The 26284-nt window shown below is 46.8% G+C and overlaps 2 protein-coding genes across 11 annotated transcripts in view; one reads left to right on the top strand and one right to left on the bottom strand.

Moving 5' to 3' along the window:
* The window catches only part of MARF1 (meiosis regulator and mRNA stability factor 1), a 48123-nt gene extending 43466 nt beyond the window's left edge, over positions 1 to 4657 (bottom strand). Inside the window, 2 exon segments of the mRNA XM_033235652.1 lie at positions 545 to 746; positions 4512 to 4657. Of these exon segments, the coding sequence (XP_033091543.1) occupies positions 545 to 688 (144 nt within the window). The 5' untranslated portion in view covers positions 689 to 746; positions 4512 to 4657.
* A 7770-nt stretch (positions 4658 to 12427) lies between these two features.
* The window catches only part of NDE1 (nudE neurodevelopment protein 1), an 83716-nt gene continuing 69859 nt past the window's right edge, over positions 12428 to 26284 (top strand). For 3 of the 10 annotated variants that reach the window (XM_033235638.1, XM_033235639.1, XM_033235637.1), the window contains exons 1-2: positions 12428 to 12528; positions 26153 to 26278. In XM_033235638.1, the coding sequence (XP_033091529.1) occupies positions 26196 to 26278 (83 nt within the window). In that variant the 5' untranslated portion in view covers positions 12428 to 12528; positions 26153 to 26195. The other 7 variants (XM_033235641.1, XM_033235640.1, XM_033235644.1 and 4 more) reach the window with 6 other exon arrangements.

The following is a 26284-nucleotide window of genomic DNA, read 5'->3' as shown; positions in this document are numbered from 1 at the left end:
CTGCACTCCAGCCTGGGCAACAGAGCAAGACTCCATCTCAAAAAAAAAAAAAAAAGAAAATGTTAAAATCACAATGAGTAAGCAAGAAGTTAGAGACATAAATTTATACTGAGAAATAAATATTCAAGAGAAATCTCAAAGAAAAAAAACAGGCAGTGATAAGCTCTTCCCAACCCTTCCTAGATTATAGACTCAACTCAGAGAGCTACAGTAAAATACAACATATTTTGTACTTTCCTCTGATTTTACTCCACAATGTGGACTTTTAATCTTTGTTACCTGTGACTTTAATGAGAAAGAAATCTTTCCCAAATTTTACCATTAAATATTTAAGGCATCTACTGGTACTCAGAGTGAAATACAGGAGTTAAAAAATCGTGCTGTGTTCTCACATTATAATGTGGTATAAGGGGCAATACAGGCAAGATCTACAGAAAAATGTGGCAGAGACTCCAGGATGAGAGACTGTATCCCAGACCAAATGGACCTCTCTCATCTATTTGGATGAGGAACCCGCTACGTCCTTAGTCTTGCATATAGTTACCGTTTGGGGACTACGTGGCAGCGTCTGCTCAGGACGAGAAAAGCAATTAGAGAATTTCCAAAGCCATGGCTTAGCATCATTATCTTGTTGAAGCCATCCACGTGTTCTACTGCAGGAGTTCTCAGTTCCCTTTCCTTCCATCATACAGCCAGGCAAAGTGATTCAACATTCTTTCATCTTTCTTTTCTTTCATTCTTCCACCCTGTTGGGAACGAGTAAGATGTCAGTGTTATTTCCTTGCATAAGTACAAATTTTTCAACACTGCAGCTATATTTACAGTGCAATGGCTCTCAACAACTCAAATCTTTGTTTCGAGACAGAGTCTCGCTCTGTTGCCCAGGCTGGCATGCGGTGGTATGATGTCAGCTCACTGCAACCTCCGCCTCCCAGGTTCAAGTGATTTTCTTGCCTCAGCCTCCCGAGTAGCTGGGACTACAGGAGCCTGCCACCATGCCTGGCTAAATTTTATATTTTTAGTAGAGTTGGGGTTTCACCAAGTTGGCCAGGCTGGTCCTGAACTCCTGATCTCAAGTGATCCACCCTCCTCAGCCTCCTCCCAAAGTGCTGGGATTACAGGCATTAGCCACTGCGCCTGGCCAACAGTTCAAATCTTAAACAAAATAATAATAATAAAATAAAGAAAGAAAAACCACGAAAGAATAAGTATCAGAGCAAATCACAGGTTAATAGAATTTGGCAAACTTGGTTGACTCTGTTTATGCTTAAAATCTAACTCTATCAATTTGATTTTTTAAAAAATCTATAATCTGCAATTCTTCACGTTCCATAGCTCTTCAAATGAAAAATGAACTCTCCATGAGTCCCGTTTCCTTTCTACACATAACCATGCTTGAGATAAGTAACCTTATCTTGGAAACTTGCATACTCCAGAGTGAGACTTTACCTCCGCACTTGGCTGGGATCAATTTTTTCTAGTTTTTCTGAATTCTTTTCGGCTCTCTCTCCCTGAAGGCTCTGCTCAATAAAGTCAAAAGTTAACAGAAGAGAGCATCTAACCTGAGTAAAAGAGCCACCACCACATCCTCATTAACAACTATGTGTAAGATTTTAAAACTAATTTAAGATGTCTTGCACTGTTTCTTTGATCTGAGCATGGAAGGTCCAAACTAAGTGGCCTCTGTGAACTTCGAATCTGATTTGCTACAGAACAAATTGAACCAATTTCTTAGTTTACTAAGGATGAAATCTGATATACCACTGAAAATCTAACTGATAGAAAAATCTCAAGTCGCAGATGTGTCGTATCTATGCCAGGGCAACAACACTCTTACAGGTCTTAACAATAAATGCAAGCGAGCCACCCTACCGTGGCTCAGGCCTATAATCCCAGTGCTTTGGGAGGCCAAGGTGGGTGGATCGCTTGAACCCAGGAGTTCCCGACCAGCCTGGGCAACACAGCAAAACCCCATCTCTACAAAAAATACAAAAAAATTAGCCGAGCATGGTGGTGCAAGCCTGTAGTCCCAGCTACTTGGGAGGCTGAGGTGTGAGGATCGCTTGAGCCCAGGAGGTCGAGGCTGCAGTGAGCTGTGATTGTGCCACTGCACTGCAGCCTGGGTGACAGAGTGAGACCCTATCTCAAAAACAAACAAAATTACATGAATTCAAATTTCAGTGTCCATAAATAAAGTTTTACTGGGTCACAGCCACACTCATTCATTTAAATACTGCCTATGGCTGCTTTTGCATTCCAATTGCAGAGCTGCCAAGAGAGTCTCTGTAAAGAGACTGTATGGCCCACAAAGCCTCTATTTACTATGTGGCTCTTTTGTCAGCCTGGGCAACACAGCAAGATCACAGCTCTAAAATAAAATAAAGTTTAAAAAATTAGCATGGTGTGGCAGTGTGCACCTAGTCCCAGCTACTGGAGAGACGGAGGTGGGAGGATCTCTTGAGCCCAAGAATTTGAGGCTGTAGTGAACTATGATTGGGCCACTGCCCTTCAGTGTGGGCAACAGAGTGAGATTCCATCTCTAAAAAAATTTTCGTTTCGAAGTTTCTGTTTCCTCCTATGTAAAATGTGGCTAATTTCTCCCCAGCCACTGCATTACACAGAAAAAGAAAAAAATTAAGATAAATGAACCCCACTGTCTATTTTCACCACTGCATCTCTTGTGCCAACCAAAATGCCCCCTATTCTGTAAATACAAGGTAAACATTAGTTGAATGAGGAATTTAATTAATAAAGCACACCATTTACCCACTACACACTATGGGGAGTGGTTAATTTGGAGACAGGGATGGATTTAACTGCTACTACTGATAGTAAATTATGATTCTTGCTTTTCCTATTAGATACAGTTTTTATGTCCCCCAAAAAGCTCCCCTCAAAATCCTAAGCATCTGTGATATTCACGGTGTACATAAACATTTTCTCAAAGTTCTTCAAAGCCAAATCCTGAAAGTGAGCTGACATTTACAGTGTAATCTAGTTTACAAGGTATTTCATTTAACATTACTTATGTCTTCATTCAGCAAATATTTACTTAGTATCTACTATACAGCAGGTCTGTGCTTGGCACAAGGAATATAATGATGAAAAAAACCCAGACGGTGGGAACCACTTACATAATTTTCGCAATAATTCTGTGAGGTAGACAGGGGAGAAATTAGCTACATTTTTGCAGAGGGGGAAACACAAACTTAACGAAGTTTTGTAGTGAGCCTGACACAAAATTAGGTTTGCTCACCCCTTTCCACTACACCAAGGTGTCTTCAATACTGCACAATACAAGCGATTAAAAGTAAAAACTTTCAGGTGCCTGCACCCTGAAAATTTCCCAAATATTATCCACGAAGCAACTTAGGTAGCCAAAAGCAGGTTCTGTTTGACTTGAGTGACGGTCTCCTTTCTGTCATTCTCTCCAACTCTTTTGAGCAATTCAGTCGACTCTGTCGACTGTCTGCATTTTGGTCTCCAATTCTACCGTGGTGCAGCTTTAGACAACTCACAACCTCTCTGAACCTCAGATCCCATCTCTAAAATGGGTGTGACAATAATAGAAACCACCTTACAAGGCCATTGTTTGGATAATCACAGGGAACATTTAGCAAACGGTGTTTCCTTAGCACCCAATCTAGTCCTTGACCCCACACCACCCCATCCCATTACCGTTTTCTCCCCCATAGCTCTGTGTTTAAAGTGGCCTTTTTAGCTTATTTTATTATCTTTCTCCCCCATTTAGAATATAAACTCCATGACAGCAGAGACTACGTTTTCTTATTCACTATTCCGTCTCCTGCCCTTAGTACAATGCCTGGCACATTTCAAAAAATAACTGTTGAACGAATAAAGCTTAATAAATATCTAGGAAGACAGTTTAGGTTTCAATACACCGATATGCAAAACACGAGAATATTTACCGCTCAGAGATTTACCGCTCAGAGAAGTCCAAAAGATACACATGCAATTGGACAGCTCTTGGAATTACCGGAAAGGTGCTTGAGAAACTCTAAAAGGTGTATCAAGAGGTCGCGTTACAACTACTAGTGAGAGTGGCTAAAGCCCTAGACACTATCTGTCAACCCTGAGGCTACACCCTACGGGTTGCTAAAAGGCCGAGGAGAATGCAAAACGGCCGGGGAGGGGGGAGGGTGTTGCAAAAACACCCGCCCCTTTCCTTCTCTCTTAACCTTCCAGCTGTGCACTTCACTCCTGGAGGGCCCCTCCGGGGTTCAGACAGACAGGGGCGGGCGGGGAGCCAAATACCCTCGAAGGGGAACAGCGGCGCCAACAGTGACAGCAGTGAATGGACCCGAAAGGGAGACAAGCCAACTCTTTCTTGGGGGGGCCGACTGGCGCGTCCCAGTTAGCCAACCAGTCCCCTCCACCACCATCCCACCAGCAATAGGCGGGGAAATAGGGGGTACTGTCCTCCGTCCCGCCCCGCTGGCCCCGGAACAAAGCCTGCCGGGGTCTGGTCGCAGCGCTGTCTGCAAACTCACCTCTGCCGCCGGCTCCACCTCCGCTCACATTCCGGCCCCGCCGCCTTCCCCCCGCCCCCCCAGGCCCTTTGTTTTGATTCCCGACTCCGCAGCTCCCGCCGCCGCCGCCAAGCGCACCCTCCACTTCCGCTTCCGCACCGCACCGCCCCTGTCGCAAAACCGACGCCCTTCTCTCCCCTTCGCCCCGCCCCCTTCTCGCCCCGCCTCCTCCGCCGCGTCCTGTCCGCGCGGGGCATGCTGGGAACCCCGGGGGGGGCGGGGCCTCGCGGCCCTGCAGCCTCGTCAGGCTCAGTCCCCTCCCGATAAACCCCTAAATAGGGACTTTCCCGGGGGGTGACTCTGGCTTTTTTGGCGAAAACCCCCAGTTTAAGGAGGCCTTCCCCCTGGCTTCACGTTGTGGAGTCGAAAGGAACCTTGAAGCGGAGAATGAGAGAGCTCGTGACGTGGATCCGAGGAAAAAGCCTGCCAACCAGGATTTAGTAGAATTCGGCTCTTTCAAGCTTTGGAGGGAAGGCGGTTTGAAGGGAATTTCAATGAAAACCCCGATCGTTTCTGCTTTTTTTTTCCCCCCTCGCTCAGGTCTCGTCACGTGATGGTCCTACTTTATTTTTAAAAATTAAATGGCGCATATTCCCCAGCATCCTAAATCTAGTGCAACCTAGTGGCAAGTGAAGAAAAAAAATAACTGCCAACCCGGCTTCTTGCGAGGTCCCCCGGGGTTCTCGCAAAGTTGCGACCCAACTGGCAAAAATAAAGGGTGTGCAAAGACTCAACTGGACATTGCCACCAAGAATCAAGAGATTTTGGGGGGGACTTTGGCAAGAAAACGTTATCTTTAAAAACCCTGCTCCAAAGCTGGTTACAAATGAATACTGCGTTTCCAGTGACAGGTTGGGCGAGCAGAAAGGAGACCTTATGGTTAGTTTCAAACACTTTTATGTCTTAGGTGGCCAGATATGCCGTGTGGTTTGCTTTTTTTTTTTTTTTTTTAATAGCGTCCCACAATCTTCACGTTTCCCTGGAATGAAAAAATTTTAAGACTCAGCAAGAGGGTGATTTCTGAAACTACCAGCTGCTTACTATTTTCTGTTGCAAATTAGGAGAAAAACAAAGCACATATTGTGTAAATTAAATCTAGACACAATTTAGGATGTGCTGCTAGCTGAATGCTACCTTAGAAGTTTATTTTTAAAGTTTGCCCAGAAACAAGTTAACTTTGCAAAAGAATCAGTAAGTCGAAATTGCCAAACGAGAACATTTTCCCCCAAAAAAATCCTCACTGGGAGGTTATTTCAATAGGCAACCCCCATTACGTAGGGATTAACACGTCCCTGTAAGCATCCTTGTAGACGGGTATTGTGGAGGGCAAGATCAGACATGTAGCTGAAGAATCCTTTGTGCCTGTATTTAATTTTCCAGAAGGCAGATGACAAGCACACATCCTCTCCCTGCGTAGGTATTTATTACTGCTGACTAAATCTTGACTGTGGGCTGGGCGCAGTGGCTCAGGCCCGTAATCCCAATACTTTTAGAGACTACGGAGGGAGGATCTGTTGAGCCTATACATTTGAGACTAGACTGGGAAACAGTGAAAGTCTATCGCTATTTAGAAAAGAAAGAAAAAGAGGCCGGGCGCGGTGGCTCAAGCCTGTAATCCCAGCACTTTGGGAGGCCGAGACGGGCGGATCACGAGGTCAGGAGTTTGAGACCATCCTGGCTAACATGGTGAAACCCCGTCTCTACTAAAAATACAAAAAACTAGCCGGGCGAGGTGGCGGGCGCCTGTAGTCCCAGCTACTCGGGAGGCTGAGGCAGGAGAATGGCGTAAACCCGGGAGGCGGAGCTTGCAGTGAGCTGAGATCCGGCCACTGCACTCCAGCCCGGGCGACAGAGCAAGACTCCGTCTCAAAAAAAAAAAAAAAGAAACAAGGTAATCGTGGGTTTCTAATTGTTTTTTTAAAAAAATAGTTTTTAGCCAGAAAACATAAAAGAATGCAGACACATTTCCTTTTTAGTTTTTTTTTTGAGACAAAGTCTTGCTTCATTGCCCAGGCTGGAGTGCAGTGGTAGGATCTTGGCTCACTGCAGCCTCCTCCTGCCAGGTTCAACCGATTCTCATGCCTCAGCCTCCCGAGTAGCTAGGATTACAGGCGCCCACCACCATGCCCGGCTAATTTTTGTGTTTTTAGCAGAGACGGGATATTGCCATGTTGGCTAGGCTGGTCTCGAACTCCTAGCTTCAAGTGATCCTCCTTCCTCGGCCTCTTTAGGATTACAAGGCTGAGCCAGCGAGCCTGACCACATTTTCTTTATATGTATATTTTTATTTTAGATTCCTTTTTACCAAGCAGACACATTTTGTTTGACTTAGCGTGGCATTCTTTTGAGTCCAGAGCTGTAACTAGTCACAACGCATAAATGTAGTGATTAAAAATGCCCAGGACATGGTGACTCATGCCCATAATCCCACCACTTTGGGAGGCTGAGACAGGAGGATCCCTTGAGGCTCGGTGTTTAAAACCAGCCTGAGGAACATGGCGTGACACTTGTGTCTATTTAAAAATTTTTTTAAACAAAATAGACGTATTAAGTGGAAGTCTGAATAAAAGTCTGAATTACTGGCCGGGCGCGGTGGCTCAAGCCTGTAATCCCAGCACTTTGGGAGGCCGAGACGGGTGGATCACGAGGTCAGGAGATCGAGACCATCCTGGCTAACACGGTGAAACCCCGTCTGTACTAAAAAAAAAAAACTACAAAAAACTAGCTGGGCGAGGTGGCGGCGCCTGTAGTCCCAGCTACCCGGGAGGCTGAGGCAGGAGAATGGCGTGAACCCGGGAGGCGGAGCTTGCAGTGAGCTGAGATCCGGCCACAGCACTCCAGGCTGGGGTGACAGAGCGAGACTCCGTCTCAAAAAAAAAAAAAAAAAAAAAAAAAAAGTCTGAATTACAAATCCTTTTAAAAGAAATGTAATTTTATTGCTGCTTTCTAAAGACTACCAGCCTAAGCAAAGAATAGTAGCCCTTAAAAGGAGACAATTATGAATCAAAATACATAAATTTTGTCTTAAGATACGTTTTATGTATATACCCTCTATTAATTGTATTCCTATTTCTTTGCTGGGAAAACTTTAGAGAGTACAAGTAACTGTTTTTCCCCTGTCCAAATTATAATCTTCACATTTATTAAAACCGAAAGACTTTTTTGTGTGCTATTTAAGTAGCTACTTTACATGCAATTCAGCTTTTCAACTAACCAAGCTGTTATTAAAGGAGTTTCTCCCCAGAAACCAATCTTCTGCCTGTGTTAGGTTCAGTGGTTTGAATTAGTAAATGATCATGGAAGTACCTAAGGAAGTTAAATTGAGTTATCTGCTCAGCCATATTCCAAAGCTACAAGGAAAACAAATTTAATTTAAAAAGAACAAGAGAAACATTTTAAAGTACACCAAAAATTTCCTTTCTTTTTTTTTTTTTTTTTTTTTTTTTTGAGACGGAGTCTCGCTCTGTCACCCGGCTGGAGTGCAGTGGCCGGATCTCAGCTCACTGCAAGCTCCGCCTCCGGGGTTTACGCCATTCTCCTGCCTCAGCCTCCGAGTAGCTGGGACTACAGGCGCCCGCTACCTCGCCCGGCTAGTTTTTTGTATTTTTTTTTTTTAGTAGAGACGGGGTTTCACCGTGTTAGCCAGGATGGTCTCGATCTCCTGACCTCGTGATCCGCCCGTCTCGGCCTCCCAAAGTGCTGGGATTACAGGCTTGAGCCACCGCGCCCGGCCTCCTTTCATTTTTAAGGTTTTACCCAATGACAAACCTATTTCTCTAAATGTTGTTCCCAAATAAGACTTTAATGATTATCATTTCAATGCCCTCTCTTTTTTCTTTATGGAAAATTTGGGAAATTGAGAACCAACTAGTTTAAATGCCTTGATCAAAGCCATTTAGGCAACACCAGTACCTCATCAGTTTGTGCTTCAGTTTTTCTGTAAGCTGAGGTGATTCGTTCCTGTCCAGAAACCTCACAGAGTGGTTAGGGCCAAATAAAATTCCAAGGGGGTCCAGACCCAGTGGCTCACGCCTGTAATCCCAGCACTTTGGGAGAGCCGAGGCGAGTGGATCAGTTGAGGTCAGGAGTTCGAGACCAGCCTGGCCAACATGGTGAAACCCTGTCTCTACTAAAAATACAAAATTAGCTGCGTGTGGTGGTACACACCTGTAATCTCAGCTACTCAGGAATCTGAGGCAGGAGAATCGCTTGAACCCAGGAGGAAGGGGTTGCGGTGAGCTGAGATCGCACCACTGCACTCTAGTCTGGGTGACAGAGTGAGACTCTGTCAAAAAAAAAAAAAAAAAAATCCAAGGGGGGATAATTCCAGCTACTTGGGAGGCTGAGGCAGGAGAATCACTTGAACTGGGAGGTGGAGGTTACAATGAGCTGAGATCGCACCACTGCACTCTAGCCTGGGTGACAGAGTGAAACTCCATCTCAATAAGTAAATAATAAAATTCCTAAGGGGAGGCTTGGTGTGGTGGTTCACACCTGTAATCCCAGCACTTTGGGAGGCTGAGGCAGGTGGAGCACTTGAGGTCAGGAGTTCGAAACCAGCCTGGCCAACATGGTGAAACCCTATCTCTACTAAAATAGAAAAATTAGCTGGGCATGGTGGTGAACACCTGTAATCCCAGCTACTCGAGAGGCTGAGGCAGGAGAATCTTCTTGAACCCAGGAGTCGAAGGTTGCAGTGAGCCTAGATTGCAGCACTGCACTCCAGCCTGGGCAACAGAGTGAGACTGTGTATCAAAATAAAATAAAATTCCAAGGGGGAAGGCATCAGAGGTAGTAAAGTGTGAAGCAGGATGTAAATGATTCATTTATGTTTGGGAAGTTTCCTGAAAGACATTTGGTACTTTCCTTAAACCTGTTGATAGGTGGTGGGGTTCCCCTTTGTGCCTCTAAGCAGTTTTTAGGAATTAGCAAGGAGTCCAAAGTAGAATTTGAGAAAGGCTATTCTAAGGACAGCAGGAAGGCAGGAGTGGGGTGGGAGACCCTGTAATGGCTAAGATCTTTTTCCCTCCAGCATAGTACTAAAGAAGGAGGGTTTACGAGTCAGAGCCAGCTCTGAAGCCTGATTTGTTAATTACTAGTTGTAAGACCTCAGGCAACTCAATTAACTTCCTGCACCTTTATTTCCTCATCTTTAACGTGGATACAATAAAATGCTTTCCTATGGTTCATCATCTGTGGTTCAATTGCATGGTCGCCTCTCTACTGTGGCCTTCCCTGACCATAGTATCTGAAGTGACCCCTCCCAGCCCTTTTCTATCAAATGAGCTTGCCTTAGTCATAGCACTTATCAAGATCTGAAATGTTACTTTTTCTGCTTATGGATTTAGTGTGCTTCTCTCTTAACAATATAAGCCCTTTGAGGACAAGTACCTTGTCTGATGTATTCACTGTGCTGTAAGGGTGCATTGTACAGAAGAATGCTCATAATGCCGGGTGCTGTGGTTCAGCCTATAATCCCAGCACTTTGGGAGGGAGGCTGAGGTGGGAGGATCACTTGAGCCCAGGAGTTCGAGACCAATCTGGGCAACATAGTGAGATCCACGTCCCTACAAAAAAAAAAAAAAAAGTAAAAAATTAGCTGGGTGTGGTGGTGCACACCTGTGGTCCCAGCTACTTGGGAGGTCCAGGATGCAGTGAGCAGTGATTGTGCCACTGCACTTCAGCCTATGTCACAGGGTGAGACTGTCTCAAAAAAAAAAAAAAGCTGGATAATAATATACATATTTTTAGTTTGTATGAGCACACAGTAGGTGTTTATATTTATGGGGTAATGAGATATTTTGATACAGGCATAAAATGCATCATAATCACAGCAGGGTAAATGGGTGTCCATCACCTCAAGCATTTATTCTTTCTTTGTGTTACAAGCACTCCACTTACACTCCTTTAGTTATTTAAAAATGTACAATACATTGTTGTGGACTGTAGTCACCCTATTGTGCTCCCATATACTATATCTTATTCATTCTAACTCTATTTTTGTACCCACTAACCAGAATGCTCCATGTTTGTTAATGAACATGTTATGACAGGATGTTTTGGAAGAAAATTAAAAAAAAAAAAAATTCCAGCCAAGCATGGTGGCTCACGCCTGTAATCCCAGCACTTTGGGAGGCTGAGGCAGGTGTATCGCCTGAGGTTAGGAATTCGAGACCAGCCTGGCCAACATAGTGAAACTGTGCCTCTACTAAAAATACAAAAAAATTAGCTGGGCATGGTGGTGGGCGCCTGTAATCCCAGCTACTAGGGAGACTGAGGCAAGAGAATCACTCGAACCTGGGAAGCGGAGGTTGCAGTGAGCCGAGATCGCGCCATTGCACTCCAGCCTGGGCAACGAGAGGGAAACTCTGTCTCAAAAAAAAAAGAAAAGAAAAAAATTCTTTTTAAATTTGTTAGTAAACAATTAGGGTTGCTGTGAGAATTGTGCCTGGCAGACACAAAAAAAAATTGTTTTTTTAAAATTTTCTTCCAAAACATGTTCATTAACAAACATGGAGCATTCTGGTTAGTGGGTACAAAAATAGAGTTAGAATGAATAAGATATAGTATTTTTAAATAAAAATCATGATCATCAGGCAGGGTGCAGTGGCTCACGCCTGTAATCCCAGCAGTTTGGGAGGCTGAGGTGAGTGGATCACCTGAGGTCAGGGATTCGAGACCAGCCTGGCCAACATGGTGAAACCCCGCCTCTACTGAAAATACAAAAATTAGCCGGGTGTGGTGATGTGGGCCTGTAATCCCAGCTACTCGGGAGGCTGAAGCAGGAGAATTGTTTGAACTCAGAAGGTGGAGGTTGTAGTGAGTGGAGATCAGGCCACTGCACTCCAGCCTGGGAGACAGAGGGAGACTTCATCTCAAAATAAATAAATAAATAAAATCAAGATCATTTAACAAATACATATATTGTACTTACTATGTTCAAATTTCTGTTGTAAACGTTTTTACAAATGCTGTTAACTCATTTAGTCCTCTGCATAATGTCGTTTTTTTGTTTGTCTTTTGTTTGTTTGTTCTTTAAGACGGAGTCTTGCCCTGTTGCCTAGGCTAGAGTGCAGTGGTGTGATCTCGGTTCACTGTAACCTCCACCTCCCGGGTTCCCGCGATTCTCCTGCCTCAGCCTTCTGAGTAGCTGGGATTACAGGCGCGCGCCACCACATCCGGCTAATTTTTTGCATCTTTAGTAGAGATGAGGTTTCACCATGTCGGCCAGGGGGGTCTCGAACTCCTGATGTCGTGATCCACCTGCCTCAGCCTCCCAAAGTGCTGGGGTTACAGGCGTGACCACCGCGCCAGACCCATAATGGCGTTTTATAGATGAGGAAACGGAGTCATAGAGGCTAAACAACTTTCCCAAGATCACAGTTTGTAAGGGGCAGAGCTAGGACTCAAAGCCAAGCTTATGACCAAATTCTTGTGCACTAAGTTCTCTTGCCTCTGGAGAAGATAATGATGCTGAAGATTCTACTATGGGTGTAAAGGAGTAGGAAGGGCACGGGGCACTGCTAGCTTCAGTGGGCCTGAATCTTTGTCTTTCCTTCTGATTTGGGGAAAGTGCAAAAACGGGAAAACGCAATCGGAGTGAAGAAGAGGCCGGCTTATTTTCCTGAAATACACGGCCCGCAAGCCCAAACCCATTTCCTGGGTGTCCAGGCAGCGTCCTGCAGCATCTCCAAGGCCCGCCCGCCCCAGCCCAGCGTCCGGCAGCCGGCGCCTCCCAAGCCCCCCTCCGGCCAGGAGCCTCCGCCGCGTGGCCCCGCCGCGCCCGGCCTGGGAAAAAAGTTTCCAAACGACGCTGCTCTGCGCTGATTGGCCGAGGTGGACGCGGTACCGTGGAGCAGCAGCCAATGGGCGGCGCCGGCCGCGGGCTCCGGGGCGGGGGCGGGGTCCGGAGGACCGGGGCAGCACCGCCCCTCACAGCCGCCGCCGCCGCCGCCTTGTCTTCGCCGCGCCTGCTCCGGTAAGTGCGGGGCTGCGCGGGGCTGGGGTCGGGGTGGCTGCCTGGTGACCTCCTCCGCGACTGGGAAGGCTCCTCTGCCCCGCCCCAGGACCCTGGAACCCCGGGCCCGCCTGGCAGGTACCCCCACGCCCCTCGCTTGCGGGTCGCTTCCCGGCCGCCTGGACTCCCCTGGTCCCCGGGCTCCAAAATCCCGCCTTCCTGGAGCCTCCGGTCCTAAAAAGTTAGGCACTGAGTGCCTTGCCACCCGTGCGTCCCTAGCGCGCGTCCCTCGCCCTTGGCAACTTTGTTTCTCTTTCTGCGCTGGTCTGTCTTCCACCCGGTTGCCCTCTCCTCCTTCCGGGACTTCCTGGGTGGTTCAGCCTTGCCCTTCCCCAAACTCCCACTGCCAGGCTCCATCCTCTTTCTCCTCTTACTCCCTCCCCATACTCCTTTCCTAGATGCCCCCCGTTTCTTTTCTCTTTCTCTCTCCTACCCCTCCATCCTGCCACCCCCTTCCCTGCGACCCTAGACCCTCCGATTGCAGCGCTACCCCTGCCCTCACACCCACTGTTCCGCCCCTGCAGGCCTCTTTCCAAAAACCTCCCCCCGCTCCCTCCCTCCGGGAACATGTTTGGGGCAGTCTCCTCTCCGCTTTGCTCCCGTCTCTGCTGCAGGACGGTTCGGGTTTCTTCTGACAGCACATTGGGGACGGATTGGGTAAAGGACGAAAATGCTTATTCCGCAGATTGAGTGATGGCTGGGCTCACCTGCCTCTCTGAGGTCCTGGGAAACCCCGCTGTCACATTGACGCCTATTTTGGGGAGGCGACTTTATCTTTTCCCAGCCATCTCAGGCTTTCTGCCTCCTGAGGGCCTGAGCTTCCTTGATGGCTTTGTCCGTGGTTAGTACCAGGTTGTGCCTCTTAATTTCTACTTTGAGCCCGAGGCCCCTTTTAACGTTTTAAAGAAAAGGCCTTTGGAGCACGACCTGGGCAGGTTCATCATTTTGTTTTGTTATAGTGTATTCTAATAGAACAGGATGGTATTTTAGGTAATGGGTCGGGTGTTTTGAAGATTAATTAGATCCCAGCTATTCCCGAAGCCTCTTGTTACCCGACCACCCAAGCCTCCATCACCTCATTGGTATACAACCCCCACCTTTTGTTTTTGTTTTTTTTTTGAGACAGTGTCTCACTCTGTCACCCAGGTTGGAGTGCAGTGGCTTTTTTATCTTGGCTCACTGCAACCTCCGCTTCCCGGGTTCAAGCGATTCTCCTGCCTCAGCCTCTGGAGTAGCTGGGACTATAGGTGCGTGCCACCACACCCAGCTAATTTTTTCTATTTTCAGTAGAGATGGGGTTTCACCGTGTTAGCCAGGATGGTCTCGATTTCCTGACCTCGTGATCTGCCTGCCTCAGCCTCCCAAAGTGCTGGGATTACAGGCTTGAGCCACCGTTCCCGGCCTACAACCCATTTTGAGCCTTTCCTCTTAGTGTGTGTTTTGCGTAGGATTAAATGCAGATGATGTGTGCCGCTGAAGTCTCAGGGGCCTTTGATTCATATATTTTATCCTATGTTGGATAACAGTTTATTAACTTATTCTATTAGGATGTTATTTTTGTTTCCAAAGTGTGTTCTTTCATTTTATTTATTTATTTATTTAGAGACGGAGTCTTGCTCCGTTGCCCAGGGTGGAGTGCAGTGGCGCGATCTCGGCTCACTGCAACCTCAGCCTCCCAGCAATCTCAGCCTCCCTGATTCAAGTGATTCTTCTGCCTCACCCTCCTGAATAGCTGGGATTACAGGTGTGTGCCTGGCTAATTTTTAGTAGAGATGGGGTTTCACCGTTTTGGCCAGGCTGGTCTTGTACTTCTGACCTCATGATCTGCCCGCCTTGGCCTCCCAAAGTGCTGGGATTACAGGCATGAGCCACTGCACCCGACCCTATCATTATTCTTTTTTTTTTATGTAGAGGCAGAATCTTGCTTTGTTGCCCAGGCTGGTCTCAAATTCCTGGGCTCAAGCAGTCCTCCTGCCTCGGCCTCCCACAGTGCTGAAATTACTTACAGGCATGAGCCACTGCACCCAGCCCAAAGTGTGTTCTTTTGCCTTAGAATGTGTGAACCGAGAAATGACACTCCTTTTCCTCACAAGGTAATTTCCTAACATGAGCATGCCTGTGTACAGAAAGTTTGTGCCTGCAGCTAGTACTATGTGTGCACCTCGTGCAATGGATGTAGGTGCTTTTTGTCTGCCCCCTTAAGCAGTGCCCAGCACTTAGCATGCGTTCAAGAAATGTTTGCAAAGGGATGGAGGAGACAAAACCACAGTAGGAAAAATTCTTTCCCTGGAACTTGGTTCAGTAGAATAAAATTATCCTGGAACAATAGCTATTTTATTTTTTGTCCAAGTTTTTGTTTGTTTGTTTTTTGAGACAGGGTCTCACTCTGTCGCCCAAGCTGGAGCACAGGGATGCAATCACAGCTCACTGCAGTCTCAACCTCTCAGGCTCAAGCAATCCTCTTGCCTGAGCCTCCCAAGTATTTGGGACTAAAGGCACATGCCACCATACCTGGCTAATTTTTAAAATTTTTTGTAGAGACAGGGGTCTCACTATGTTGCCCAGGCTGGTCTCGAACTCCTGGACTCAAGCGACCCTTCTGCCTCAGCCTCCCAAAGTGCCGGGGTGGGAGAGAGCCACGGTGCCTGGCCTAAGCTTTTTAAAATCTCTAAAGCAATCTATACTTACTGTATATATGTGTATGTAGTGTATCTTAAAGCAGTGTATCAGGTACATATCCACAGGGCTTGCTTTACCCCCATTCTGGTGCATCCTCCAGACCCTTTTCTATTCTATGTGCAGAGAGGGGGATGTAAACAAAAATGGGCACCCATTTTTAACATATCGTGAGCTTTCTTCCATATTAGTACATACAGTTCTTAACAACTGCATCATTTTCCATTCAGTCCTCTGTTGACATTGAGGTTTCCAGTTTTCCACATTAGTGAATGATGGTGTGCATCTTGGAACATGGATCCTTGCCGGCCTAAGTATTTTTGTAGGCTGATCATTATAAACTTGGAAAGCACAAAGACAGAAGCCAGGCTTGCTGACTCTTGACTGATGTTACCCTAGTGATGTCACTTCTGCAAAATGCAAAGCCTGCGTCCTGGCTGTTGGAGCATGTGCGGACATTTGGCAGCTTCTTTCCCTTCCCTCCCGCTCTTCTGTTTGTTTTGATTGGGAAGGATACAGAGTGGGGATGGAGAAGGGTGATGAGTTAATTATTGATGGTTTCTTTATGTTTATTGCTCCTGACTAGCTGTGCTGGCTTTCTTCTCTCAGAGGAAAGCTGAAAGAGATTGCTTTGCTTTTTTTTCAGAGTTTTAAAATCAGAGGTGTGTGTCTCAAGTGTATTTTCAGACTTTTTTCTTAGCTTTAATCATGTAAAACATGCAAAAAAAAAAAAAGCATGTGGAAACTTTTTTTTTTTTTCTTTTTTGGGACGGGTTCTCACTCTGTCACCCAGGCTGGAGTGTCGTGGGGCGATCTCAACTCACTGCAACCTCCACCTCCCAGGCTCAAGTGATCCTCTCACCTCAGCCTCCTGACTAGCTGGGGCCATAGGCGTGCATCACCGCACCCAGCTAATTTTTTGTATTTTTGGTAGAGATGGGGTTTCACCATGTTGCCCAGGCTAGTCTCGAACTCCTGAGCTCAAGTGATCTGCCTGCCTCACCCTCCCAAAGTGCTGGGATTGCAGGCGTGAGCCACCACACCTGGCCAGAAACAAATTTTTGAAGGAGGCATAGGTCTCAGTTGTGCAAAATAGATACTTTTTGTCCCACTGGGTCCTAGTTGGTCATTGTTTCTTGCATGCTCCCATCAGATTTGTCCACAGAGATGCTGGGGCAGAGCTGATGGTGTGATGGTGTATTAAGAATGCAGGTTAGTGGCACACAGATGAAATAAATGCATGTGGGATCCATTTTTAAGATAGCAGGTGCAAAGTTGTATATACTGAGACCAAGTATTAACACCTGTCTATTAAAGTGCCTTTTAAAACACTGTATGAGGGCCGGGCACGATGGCTCACACCTGTAATCCCAGCACTTTGGGAGCCCTAGGCGGGCAGATCACCTGAGGTCAGGAGTTTGAGACCAGCCTGGCCAACATGGTGAAACCCCGTCTCTCCTAAAAATATAAAAAGTTAGCTAGGTGTGGTGGCGTGCACCTGTAATCACAGCTACTAGGGAGGCTGAGGTAGGAGAATCGCTTGAACCTGGGAGGCGGGGTTTGCAGTGAGCTGAGATCATGCCACTGTAGTCCAGCCTGGGCAACAGAGTAAGATTCTGACTCAAAAAAAAAAAAAAAAGAAAGACTGTGTGGGCCAGATGAAATAAGTGAATCTGATCTCCAGTCAGTCAGTTTGCAACACCTGGGAAGCCTTGGCCCTGAATGCAAAGACCCCTTGAACTTGGATCTAGTTTGTCTCTGCTGCTCACATGCACATTTAGGGATGACCAAGGCATACAGTGTTTCTGCTTCCAAGAAACAGCGCAGTTGTCCTGTTTAGCCATCTCTTACAGTTGCACAGCTTAGAGAGGATAATGTTTGCAAACAATTTTTGAAATGTCTAGCACACAGCAAACAGAAGGCAAATTTAGTACCTAATGCTGATAAAATAAGGCAACCCTTGCAAGTCATCTTGCCTGCTTTCTGCTGCAGAGAGTAGTGCAATAGAACTTTCTGACGTTTTCATGTTGTTTGTTTGTTTATTTATTTATTTATTGAGACAGAGTCTCGCTCTGTTGCCCAGGCTGGAGTGCAGTGGTGCAATCTCCGCTCACTGCAACCTCTGCCTCCGGGTTCAAGCAATTCTCTTGCCTTAGCCACCCAAGTAGCTGGGATTATAGGCACCCTCCACCACGCCTGGCTAATTTTTGTGTTTCTAGTAGAGACGGGGTTTCACTGTGTTGCCCAGGCTGGTCTCGAATTCCTGGGCTCAGGCGATCCACCCGCTTCGGCCTCCCAAAGTGCTGGGACTACAGACGTGCATCGTGATGTCCGGCTGATTTGCGTATTTTTAGTAGAGGCGGGGTTTCACCTTGTGCTGGTTTCAAACTCCTGGATTCAAGCAATCTGCCCACCTCAGTCTCCCAAAGTGCTGGGATTATAGGCGTGAGCCATTGTGCCCTGCCTCTCTCTGACATTTTTAAATGACAAAGGCAAAAATCTTATACTTTTAAGATTGCTGTTTTATGATAAAGTGAAGTGCAGCTGTTACTTCTTCCTTCTTCGCCTCCAGCATCTCTCTTCCTTTTTAGTAGAGACGGGGGTTTCTTTTAAAATGTAAGGGTTTTTGGTTGAAATGCCGTACCTGTGGTTTTTGTCTCTTGGTTGGGGTGAAAGATTTTGCAGGCTGTGATATAAATCCAGTTCTGTGCTTAGTTTCTCCGCGGTCCTTGAAATCCAAAACCAGATCCTTCGTATCAGCCCGTTGTAATTAGAACCTGCCCCACAATAGCTGTACCTCCTAAAATATCTCAGATTCGTTTCTTTCCTGAGGATTAAGTTTTTAAACCTTACTGGCCAAGATAACAGTGTTTTAAGAAGCTCTTTTATTATCATTATTACTCTTTTATTTTTTTGAGATGGAGTCTTGCTTTGTCACCCAGGCTGGATCTCGGCTCACGGCAACCTCCGCCTCCCGGGTTCAAGAGATTCTTCTGTTTCAGCCTCCCGAGTAGCTGGGATTACAGGCATGTGCCACTACGCCCAGCTAATTTTTGTATTTTTAGCAGAGATGGGGTTTCACCATGTTGGCCAGGGTGGTCTTGAACTCCTGACTTCAAGTGATCCACCCACCGTGGCCTCCCAAAGTACTGGGATTACAGGCATGAGCCACCGCACCCTGCCAGGCTTGGGTGTTCAAGGAAGGGAAAGAAGGCAGTGTGGCTGGGACATGAATGAGAGTTGGTAGGGTAGGAAATACGTAGAAAACTATGCAGGGGCCTGATCACATTGAATCTTGCACATCTTTTTCCTAACTTCAGGAGGAGTCAGTGCTTTTGTTGTTCCTGGTTCCTCACTTCTTCACTTTATTGTATGCTGACGACCTTCCATGCTGTGGACTGAGACTGCCCTCAGTAGGATCACCAATGTCTTTTTTTTTTTTTTTGAGGCAGTTTCACTCTTATCCAGGTTGGGGTGCAATGGCGCCATCTTGGTTCACTGCAACCTCCGCCTCCTGGGTTCAAGTGATTCTTCTGCCTCAGCCTCCCGAGTAGCTGGGATTACAGGTGACTGCCACTACACCTGGCTAATTTCTTGTATTGTTAGTAGAGATGAGGTTTCACCATGTTGGCCAGGCTGGTCTCGAACTCCTGACCTCAGGTGAATCACCCGCTGTGGCTTCCCAGAGTGTCGAGATTACAGGCGTGAGCCACTGCACGCAGCCACCAGTGTCTTAATGGCCACACAGTGCTCATTGATAGATGCCTTGGCCCTGGGCTATTGTTGCTATAGAATTGGTTTGATGACAACATATTACATGAGATCTGGGCTCATTAGAGCTTATGGCTTGAGCAGGGAGTCATTGGCCTAGGTTTATGCTGCTCCTGGCCTCGTTAATGACTGCTATTAACACTCTACCTCCTTTTTAATTTTTTTGAGTGGGGTCTTGTTCTGTTGCCCAGGCTGGAAGGCTGGAGTGCAGTGATCTTGGCTCACTGCAGCTTCCGCCTCTCAGGCTTAAGTGATTTTTCCTGCTTCAGCCTTCTGAGTAGCTGGGACTATAGGCGCACACCGCCATGCCTGTTTAATTTTTATTTTTGTATTTTTAGTAGAGATGGGGTTTTACCATGTTGGCTAGGCTGGTCTCAAACTTCTGACCTCAAGTGATCCGTTTGCCTCGACCTCACAAAGGGTTGGGATTACAGGCATGAGCCACTGCTCCAGGCACCACTCTACCCTTTTGACTTTGAGCAAGTAAGGTCATTGACTACATACATTCATTAGGATTCCTGTGTGGCAGAAATCTAACCCCAACTGGTGTAACCAAGACAGGGAATTGATTATCTCATAACCTTAAATCAGGTGTGGCTGCATCCAGGTGTTCAAATGATATTGTCAGGACCCAGGCTCTCCATCCCTTGGCCATGCTTTCCTCTGTTTTGGCTTCACTCTCAGGCAGGCTCTCCCTTCTGATAGCAAGATGACCACCAGCAGTTTCAGGCTTACCTCCAGCCACCTTACCAACCCTAGTGGAAGGAGAGTTTCATTTTTGACAGCTGTGCAAAAGGACCTGGGCCCTCATTGGCTCAGTATTAGGCCCATCCTTAAGCCAGTCATTGGCTCAGCATGGGTTAGACCCATACTTGTCACTGGCTGAGCATGGGTTAGGCTCACACTATCATTGGTTCTGCGTGAATTAGGCCCACCTCTGTCATTGGCTCAACATGGGTGAGGCTCACCCTATCATTGGTTCTGCGTGAATTAGGCCCACCTCTGTCATTGGCTCAACATGGGTGAGGCTCACACTGTCACTGGTTCTGCATAAATTAGGCCTACCTCTGTCACTGGCTCTGTGTGGGTTAGCCCAACTGGTGAGCTGATCACTAAGGATATGAGTAGGCATATGCCTCCTCCCAGATGCAGAGGATGATATCAGATCCCTCTGAACTCATGAAATGAGTAGGGTATTCTCCGAAGGGAATATTGTGCTGTCACAGAAGATGGAAAGATGAATGCACGTCTGGAAAAAAGAAAACTACAAATCATTAGCTTTGTGTGACATTTATTTTTTGTTTATATGTTTTTGAAATGGAGTCTTGCTCTGTTGCCCAGGCTGGAGTGCAGTGATATGATCGTGGCTCACTGCAACCTCTGCCTCCTGGGTTCAAGCGATTCTTGCACCTTAGCTTCCCGAGTAGTTGGGATGATAGGTGCCTGCCACCACACCCAGCTGATTTTTGTATTTTTAGTGGAGACAGGATTTTACCATGTTGGCCAGGCTGGTCTCAACCCATCTGCCTGAATTCCTGACCTCAAGTCATCTGCCTGCCTCAGCCTCCCACAAGTGCTGGGATTGCAGGCATGAGCCACCACGTCTGGGCATATGACATTTCGCCTTTCTGCCTTGATCAAACTTTCAGAGAATCTGCTTCCCAGAGGGATGGGTGGGTCGGGAAATAGCATGTTTTCTCTGAATGAAAAAGTATTGAAAAAGTAGGAGAGAGAAAGGATGTGAATATGGGTCCCAACAAATGTAGAGTTATCAGTAAGTTCTGTGCTTGAATCTAGGTACAATTGTGCATTTCCTGGTTCTGCGTGAATTAGGCCCACCTCTGTCATTGGCTCAACATGGGTGAGGCTCATTAACTTCCACCAGAAGTTAGTGGTGGTGTCTGTGTTGACACTGACATGTTAAGCCTAATGATTTCATGTTTTAACCACAACTATAACTTGTTGGTTGTATCTTAGAAAGTGATGGTTTTTGCTCATTCTTTTGTCCCCAAGGATACACACCAGCCTCTGAGTTCTCCTGAGGGAAGGAAGGGACCTTGGACACAGTTTTTTTTTTTTTTTTTTTTGAGAGGGAGTCTTGCTCTGGTGCCCAGGCTGGAGTGCAGTGGTACAATCTCGGCTCACTACAACCTCTGCCTCCTGAGTTCAAGTGATTCTCCCGCCTCAGCCTCCCAAGTACTGGGGATTACAGGTGCACACCACCATGCCCAGCTAATTTTTATATTTTTAGTAGAAACAGGGTTTCACTATGTTGACCAGGCTGGTTTCAAACTCCTGAGCTCAGGTGATTCACCCGCCTTGGCCTCCCAAAGTGCTGGGATTACAAGTGTGAGCCACTGTGCCCGGCCATGGACATAATTTTTTTTTTTTTTTTTTTTTTGAGACGGAGTCTCACTGTGTTCATTCAGGCTAGAGTGCAGTGGTGCAATCTCGGCTCACTGCAACCTCTACCTCCTGGGTTCAAGCGATTCTCCTGCCTTAGCCACCTGACTAGCTGGGACTACAGGTGCCCACCACTGCACCTGCCTAATTTTTGTATTTTTAGTAGAGACAGGGTTTCACCATATTGGCCAGGTTGGTCTCGAACTCCTACCTTGTGATCCGCCCACCTCAGCCTCCCGAAGTGCTGGGATTATAGGCGCAAGCCACTGAATCCAGCCTGGACACAATCTTATTTGGATTTCTTATGCCCTTTTGACAAGCTCAGAGCCTCAAATAAATTCAGAATATAGGTGATTACATCAGACAGACTCTTATCAACAGGGAGTATACAAACCATTAGTCCAACTGTTAATAGAAGTCTGCTTTCTTGCCGGGTGTGGTGGCTCACACCTATAATCCCAGTGCTTTGGGAGTATGAGGCAGGAGGATCGCTTGAGCCCAGAAATTTGAGACCAGCCTGGGCAACATAGTAAGACCCCATCTCTTAAAAAAAAAAAATTAGGTGGGCATAGTGGCACACACCTGTAGTACCAGCTAGTCAGGAGGCTGATGCAGGAGGATCACTGCCGCCTTGGAGTTCAAGGGTGCGGTGAGCTATGATTGTGTCACTGCACTCCAGCCAGGATGACAGAGACCCTATCTCTTAAAAAAAAAAAAAAGAAAAGAAAAGAAAATGTGCTTTCCTCACCTCTCCTGTGAATCAGCTCAAAGTCCTGAGAGCCAGAGCCCTTACCAGCCACATCCTCTAGCTGTTGGCTAATTTGTTTCATCTTCTTTTGGGTAATTCTCCAGAATTACATCTCCTTCCTCTTCTTCACCTCCCAGTTACTCCCGCACTCAGTTCTTTGTCTTTCCTCCTCCACTATGTAGAAACTCTTCTTGCTCACACCGCCAGTGACCGACTTTCGCTCAGCCTCGTGGATATTTTCCAGCCCTTATCTTCCCTGCTTCTCTGTTGCATCCTTGTGACACTGGAGTGTTTCCCTTTTTTCCCTTGAAACCGTCCACTCCCAGGACAGCACACTTCCTGATTCTCATTTCTCTCACTCCTCATCTCTCTCTCTCTGTTTCTTCTCTGCCTCCTTTGGTTACCATTTCTTAAATTGCCCACCTTTCCAATATTGGCATTCTTCTTTGTTCCATACAGAGTCCGTAGGAGATTCTCTCATTGTCACAAGGAAAAGAGAAACCAGCTACAGACGCATGACTCTCAAAAGGATATTGTTGACCCAATTTCAACCCTAAGTTTCAGCTCCGATATTGCATGTAGGTGTGTCATGGACATGTCAAGCTGTGAATGTCTGAGACTAAGTTTGTTATCTCTCCCTAACCCCCCACCCACCTACCCAAGAGTTTTCCTTTTTTTTGGAGACGGAGTCTCACACTGTCGCCCACGCTGGAGTGCTGTGGCGCGATCTCGGCTCACTGCAAGCTTTTCCTCCTGAGTTCACTCCTTCTCCTGCCTCAGCCTTCTGAGTACCTGGGACTACAGGCGCCCGCCACCACGCCCGGATAATTTTTTGTATTTTTAATAGAGACGGGGTTTCACCATGTTAGCCAGGATGGTCTCGATCTCCTGACCTCGTGATCCGCCCGCCTCGGCCTCCCAAAGTGCTGGGATTACAGGCATGAGCCACCGTGCCCGGCCAAGTTTTCCTTTCGATAGTCCTTTTTTTTTTTTGAGATGGGATCTTGCTCTGTTGCCCAGGCTGGAGTACAGTGGCATGGTCATGGGTCACTGCAGCCTCGACCTCTCCTTGTCCTTAATCCTCTCAAGTAGGTGGAGCTACAGACACACCATCATGCCCGGCTAGTTTTTGTATTTTTTGTAGAGATAGGGTCTCACCAGGTTGCCCGGGCTGGTCTGGAACTCCTGGGCTCAAGCATTCCACCTGCTTTGGCCTCCCAATGTGCTGGGATTACAGATATGAGGTACTGCACCCAGCCACCTTCTGAAAGTCTTTATCTCTGGTGATGGGGATGGTGGTGGCACCCAGTTGCCTAAGGTAGAGCCCCAGAAGATGTCCTCACCTCCTTTTCCTCTCTCCCCTACCCCAAAAGTCATAATTCGTCAAGTTCTGGTAAGTTTGCCTTTTAGGTATTTTTGGAGTCCATTTCTGTCCCCTCCATCTTCATTCCTACTTTGTTTTTTTAGATAAGGTGTCACTGTCTTGCCTAGGCTGGAGTGCAGTACGGTGATCATAGCTTACTGCAGTCTCCAATTCCTGGACTCACATGATCCTCCTTCGTCAGCCTCCGGAGTAGCTACGACTACAGATGTGTTGCACCACACCAGTCTAAGTTACTAAAAAGTTTTTTTTTTTTTTTTTGTCAAGGTAGGGTCTTGCTATGTTTGTTGCCCAATCTAGTCTTGAACTCCTGGCCCCAAGTGGTCCTCTTGCCTTGGCTTCCCAAAGTGCTGGGATTGTATATGTGAGCCAGTATACCTGGTTATTCTCACTTTCTAATTCAGGCCACCTTCCTTTCTCTTTTTTTTTTTTGAGACGGAGTCTCGCTCTGTCATCCAGGCTGGAGAGCAGTGGCCGGATCTCAGCTCACTGCAAGGTCCGCCTCCCGGGTTTACGCCATTCTCCTGCCTCAGCCTCCCGAGTAGCTGGGACTACAGGCGCCCGCCACCTCGCCCTGCTAGTTTTTTTGTATTTTTTTTTTAGTAGAGACGGGGTTTCACCGTGTTAGCCAGGATGGTCTCGATCTCCTGACCTCGTGATCCACCCGTCTCGGCCTCCTAAAGTGATGAGATTACAGGCTTGAGCCACTGCGCTCAGCCCTCTTTTTTTTTTAAAATAGGATCTCACTTCATTACCCAGGCTGTAGTGCAATGGCACTATCTTGACTCACTGCAACCTCTTCCTCCTGTGCTCAGGTGATCCTCCCATCTCAGCCTCCTGAGTAGCTGGGAACACAGGCATGTGCCACCACACCTGGCTGATATTTTTCTATTTTTAGTAGAGACGGGGTTTCACCAAGTTACCCAGACTGATCTCAAACTCCTGGGCTCAAGTGATCTGCCTGCCTTGGCCTGCCAAAGTGCTGAGATTACAGGCACAAGCCACCGGACCTGGTCTCCACCTTCCTTTCTTGCATTGCTGCAGGAGCTCCCTTTCTTAGGCCTGGTCCTTCCTCTGCCTGTCCATGGCCACCAGGACCAGCTATGTAAGCAGGAGAGCCCATCATATCACATTCATATCACATCACTTTCTTCTTAAACTTCCTCCAATGGTTTCCGATGGCCACTGAGTTTCTTAACATCTTGCACAAGCCGTCTGTGACGTAGCCCCTCTATTTCAGTCTCTCCAGGTTCACTTCCACTCCTCAACTTTCAACCCAAGCCTACTAGACTCCCTCTAGCTCCCCTAACAAGTGCCTGGCTGTTTCTCCTCATTCCTTCCTACCCTCCTCAATTACCATTGCCTTCCAGTTCTTTCATATTCTTTCTTTTTTTTTTCAGATGGAGTCTTACAGTGTCACCCAGGCTGGAGGTGCAGTGGCACGATCTTGGTTCACTGCAACCTCTGCCTCCCATGTTCAAGCGATTCTCCTGCCTCAGCCTCCTGAGTAGCTGGGACTATCGGCGTATGCCACCCTGTCTGGCTAATTTTTGTATTTTTTTTTTTTTTAGTAGAGATGGAGTTTCACCATATTGGCCAGGCTAGTCTCGAGCTCCTGACCTCATGATCTGCCTGCCTCAGCCTCTCAATGTGCTGGGATTACAGGCGTGAGCCACTGCACCTGGCTCTTTCATATTCTTTCACATGCTCCTCGTGTGTCACCTCTTCTAGGAAGCCTTTTTGGACTCTCAGGTTGAGTTTGGAACTTCTTAAATATCCTGGACACTGATAGAAATGTTTATTATCTTGATTGTGATGATGGGTTTTCAGGTGCATACATATTTCAAAACACACCAATGTATATACGCAAGTATATGCAATTTATTGCATGTCAAAATCCTGTGCACATTTCTGCGGCTACACTAGGCACATAGTTTTATCAAAATTTACATGGGGTTGGGTGCGGTGGTTCACGACTGTAATCCCAGCACTTTGGGAGGCTGAGGTGGGTGGTTCACTTGAGGTCAGGAGTTTGAGACCAGCCTGGCCAACATGGTGAAACCCTGTCTCTACTAAAAATAAAAAAATCAGCCAGGCATGGTGGCACATGCCTGTAATCCCAGCTGCTCAGGAGGCTGAGGCATAAGAATCATTTGACCCAGGACGCAGAGGTTGCAGTAAGCTGAGATCACGCCACTGCACTCCAGCCTGGGTGATAGAGCAAGATTCTGTCTCAAATAATAATTATAATAATTATTATTGTTTATGCATAATTTCCATTCCAGCCCCCACTGCCCCTCTCCCTCCACCAGACTGTGAGGCCCCTTTAGGGAAGGCAGGCATCTTGGAGACATTTTATGTGGCTCCCTAGGTCCTTTAGTAGGTGCTCAATAAATATTTGTGTAGGGATGTCCATGAGCCTTGATGTTAACCCAGGGCATGTAACAGGTGAGTGGATTGTCTTTTGTTTGGGTTTAGCTTCAGATTTTTGGCAGTACTGAATAATTTAACCCAGCATAAAGTTTTGTTTTGTTTTTTTTTTAATGTTAAAGAGGATCACCTATTTAACCAGATGTGGGTAATCATTTTAAAACCTTCTCCCCTAGACACCATGCCACAAAGAGAGTGATCTCTTCCCCTGTTTTCACAATGGAGGACTCCGGAAAGACTTTCAGCTCCGAGGAGGAAGAAGCTAACTATTGGAAAGATCTGGCAGTGACCTACAAACAGAGGTCAGT

Source organism: Trachypithecus francoisi, unplaced genomic scaffold, assembly GCF_009764315.1.
Source record: "Trachypithecus francoisi isolate TF-2019V2 unplaced genomic scaffold, Tfra_2.0 Lachesis_group15, whole genome shotgun sequence".
Taxonomy (NCBI): Eukaryota; Metazoa; Chordata; class Mammalia; order Primates; family Cercopithecidae; genus Trachypithecus; species Trachypithecus francoisi.
Note: the sequence above shows the minus strand (reverse complement) of the source record. Positions and strands in the feature narration are given on the sequence as shown.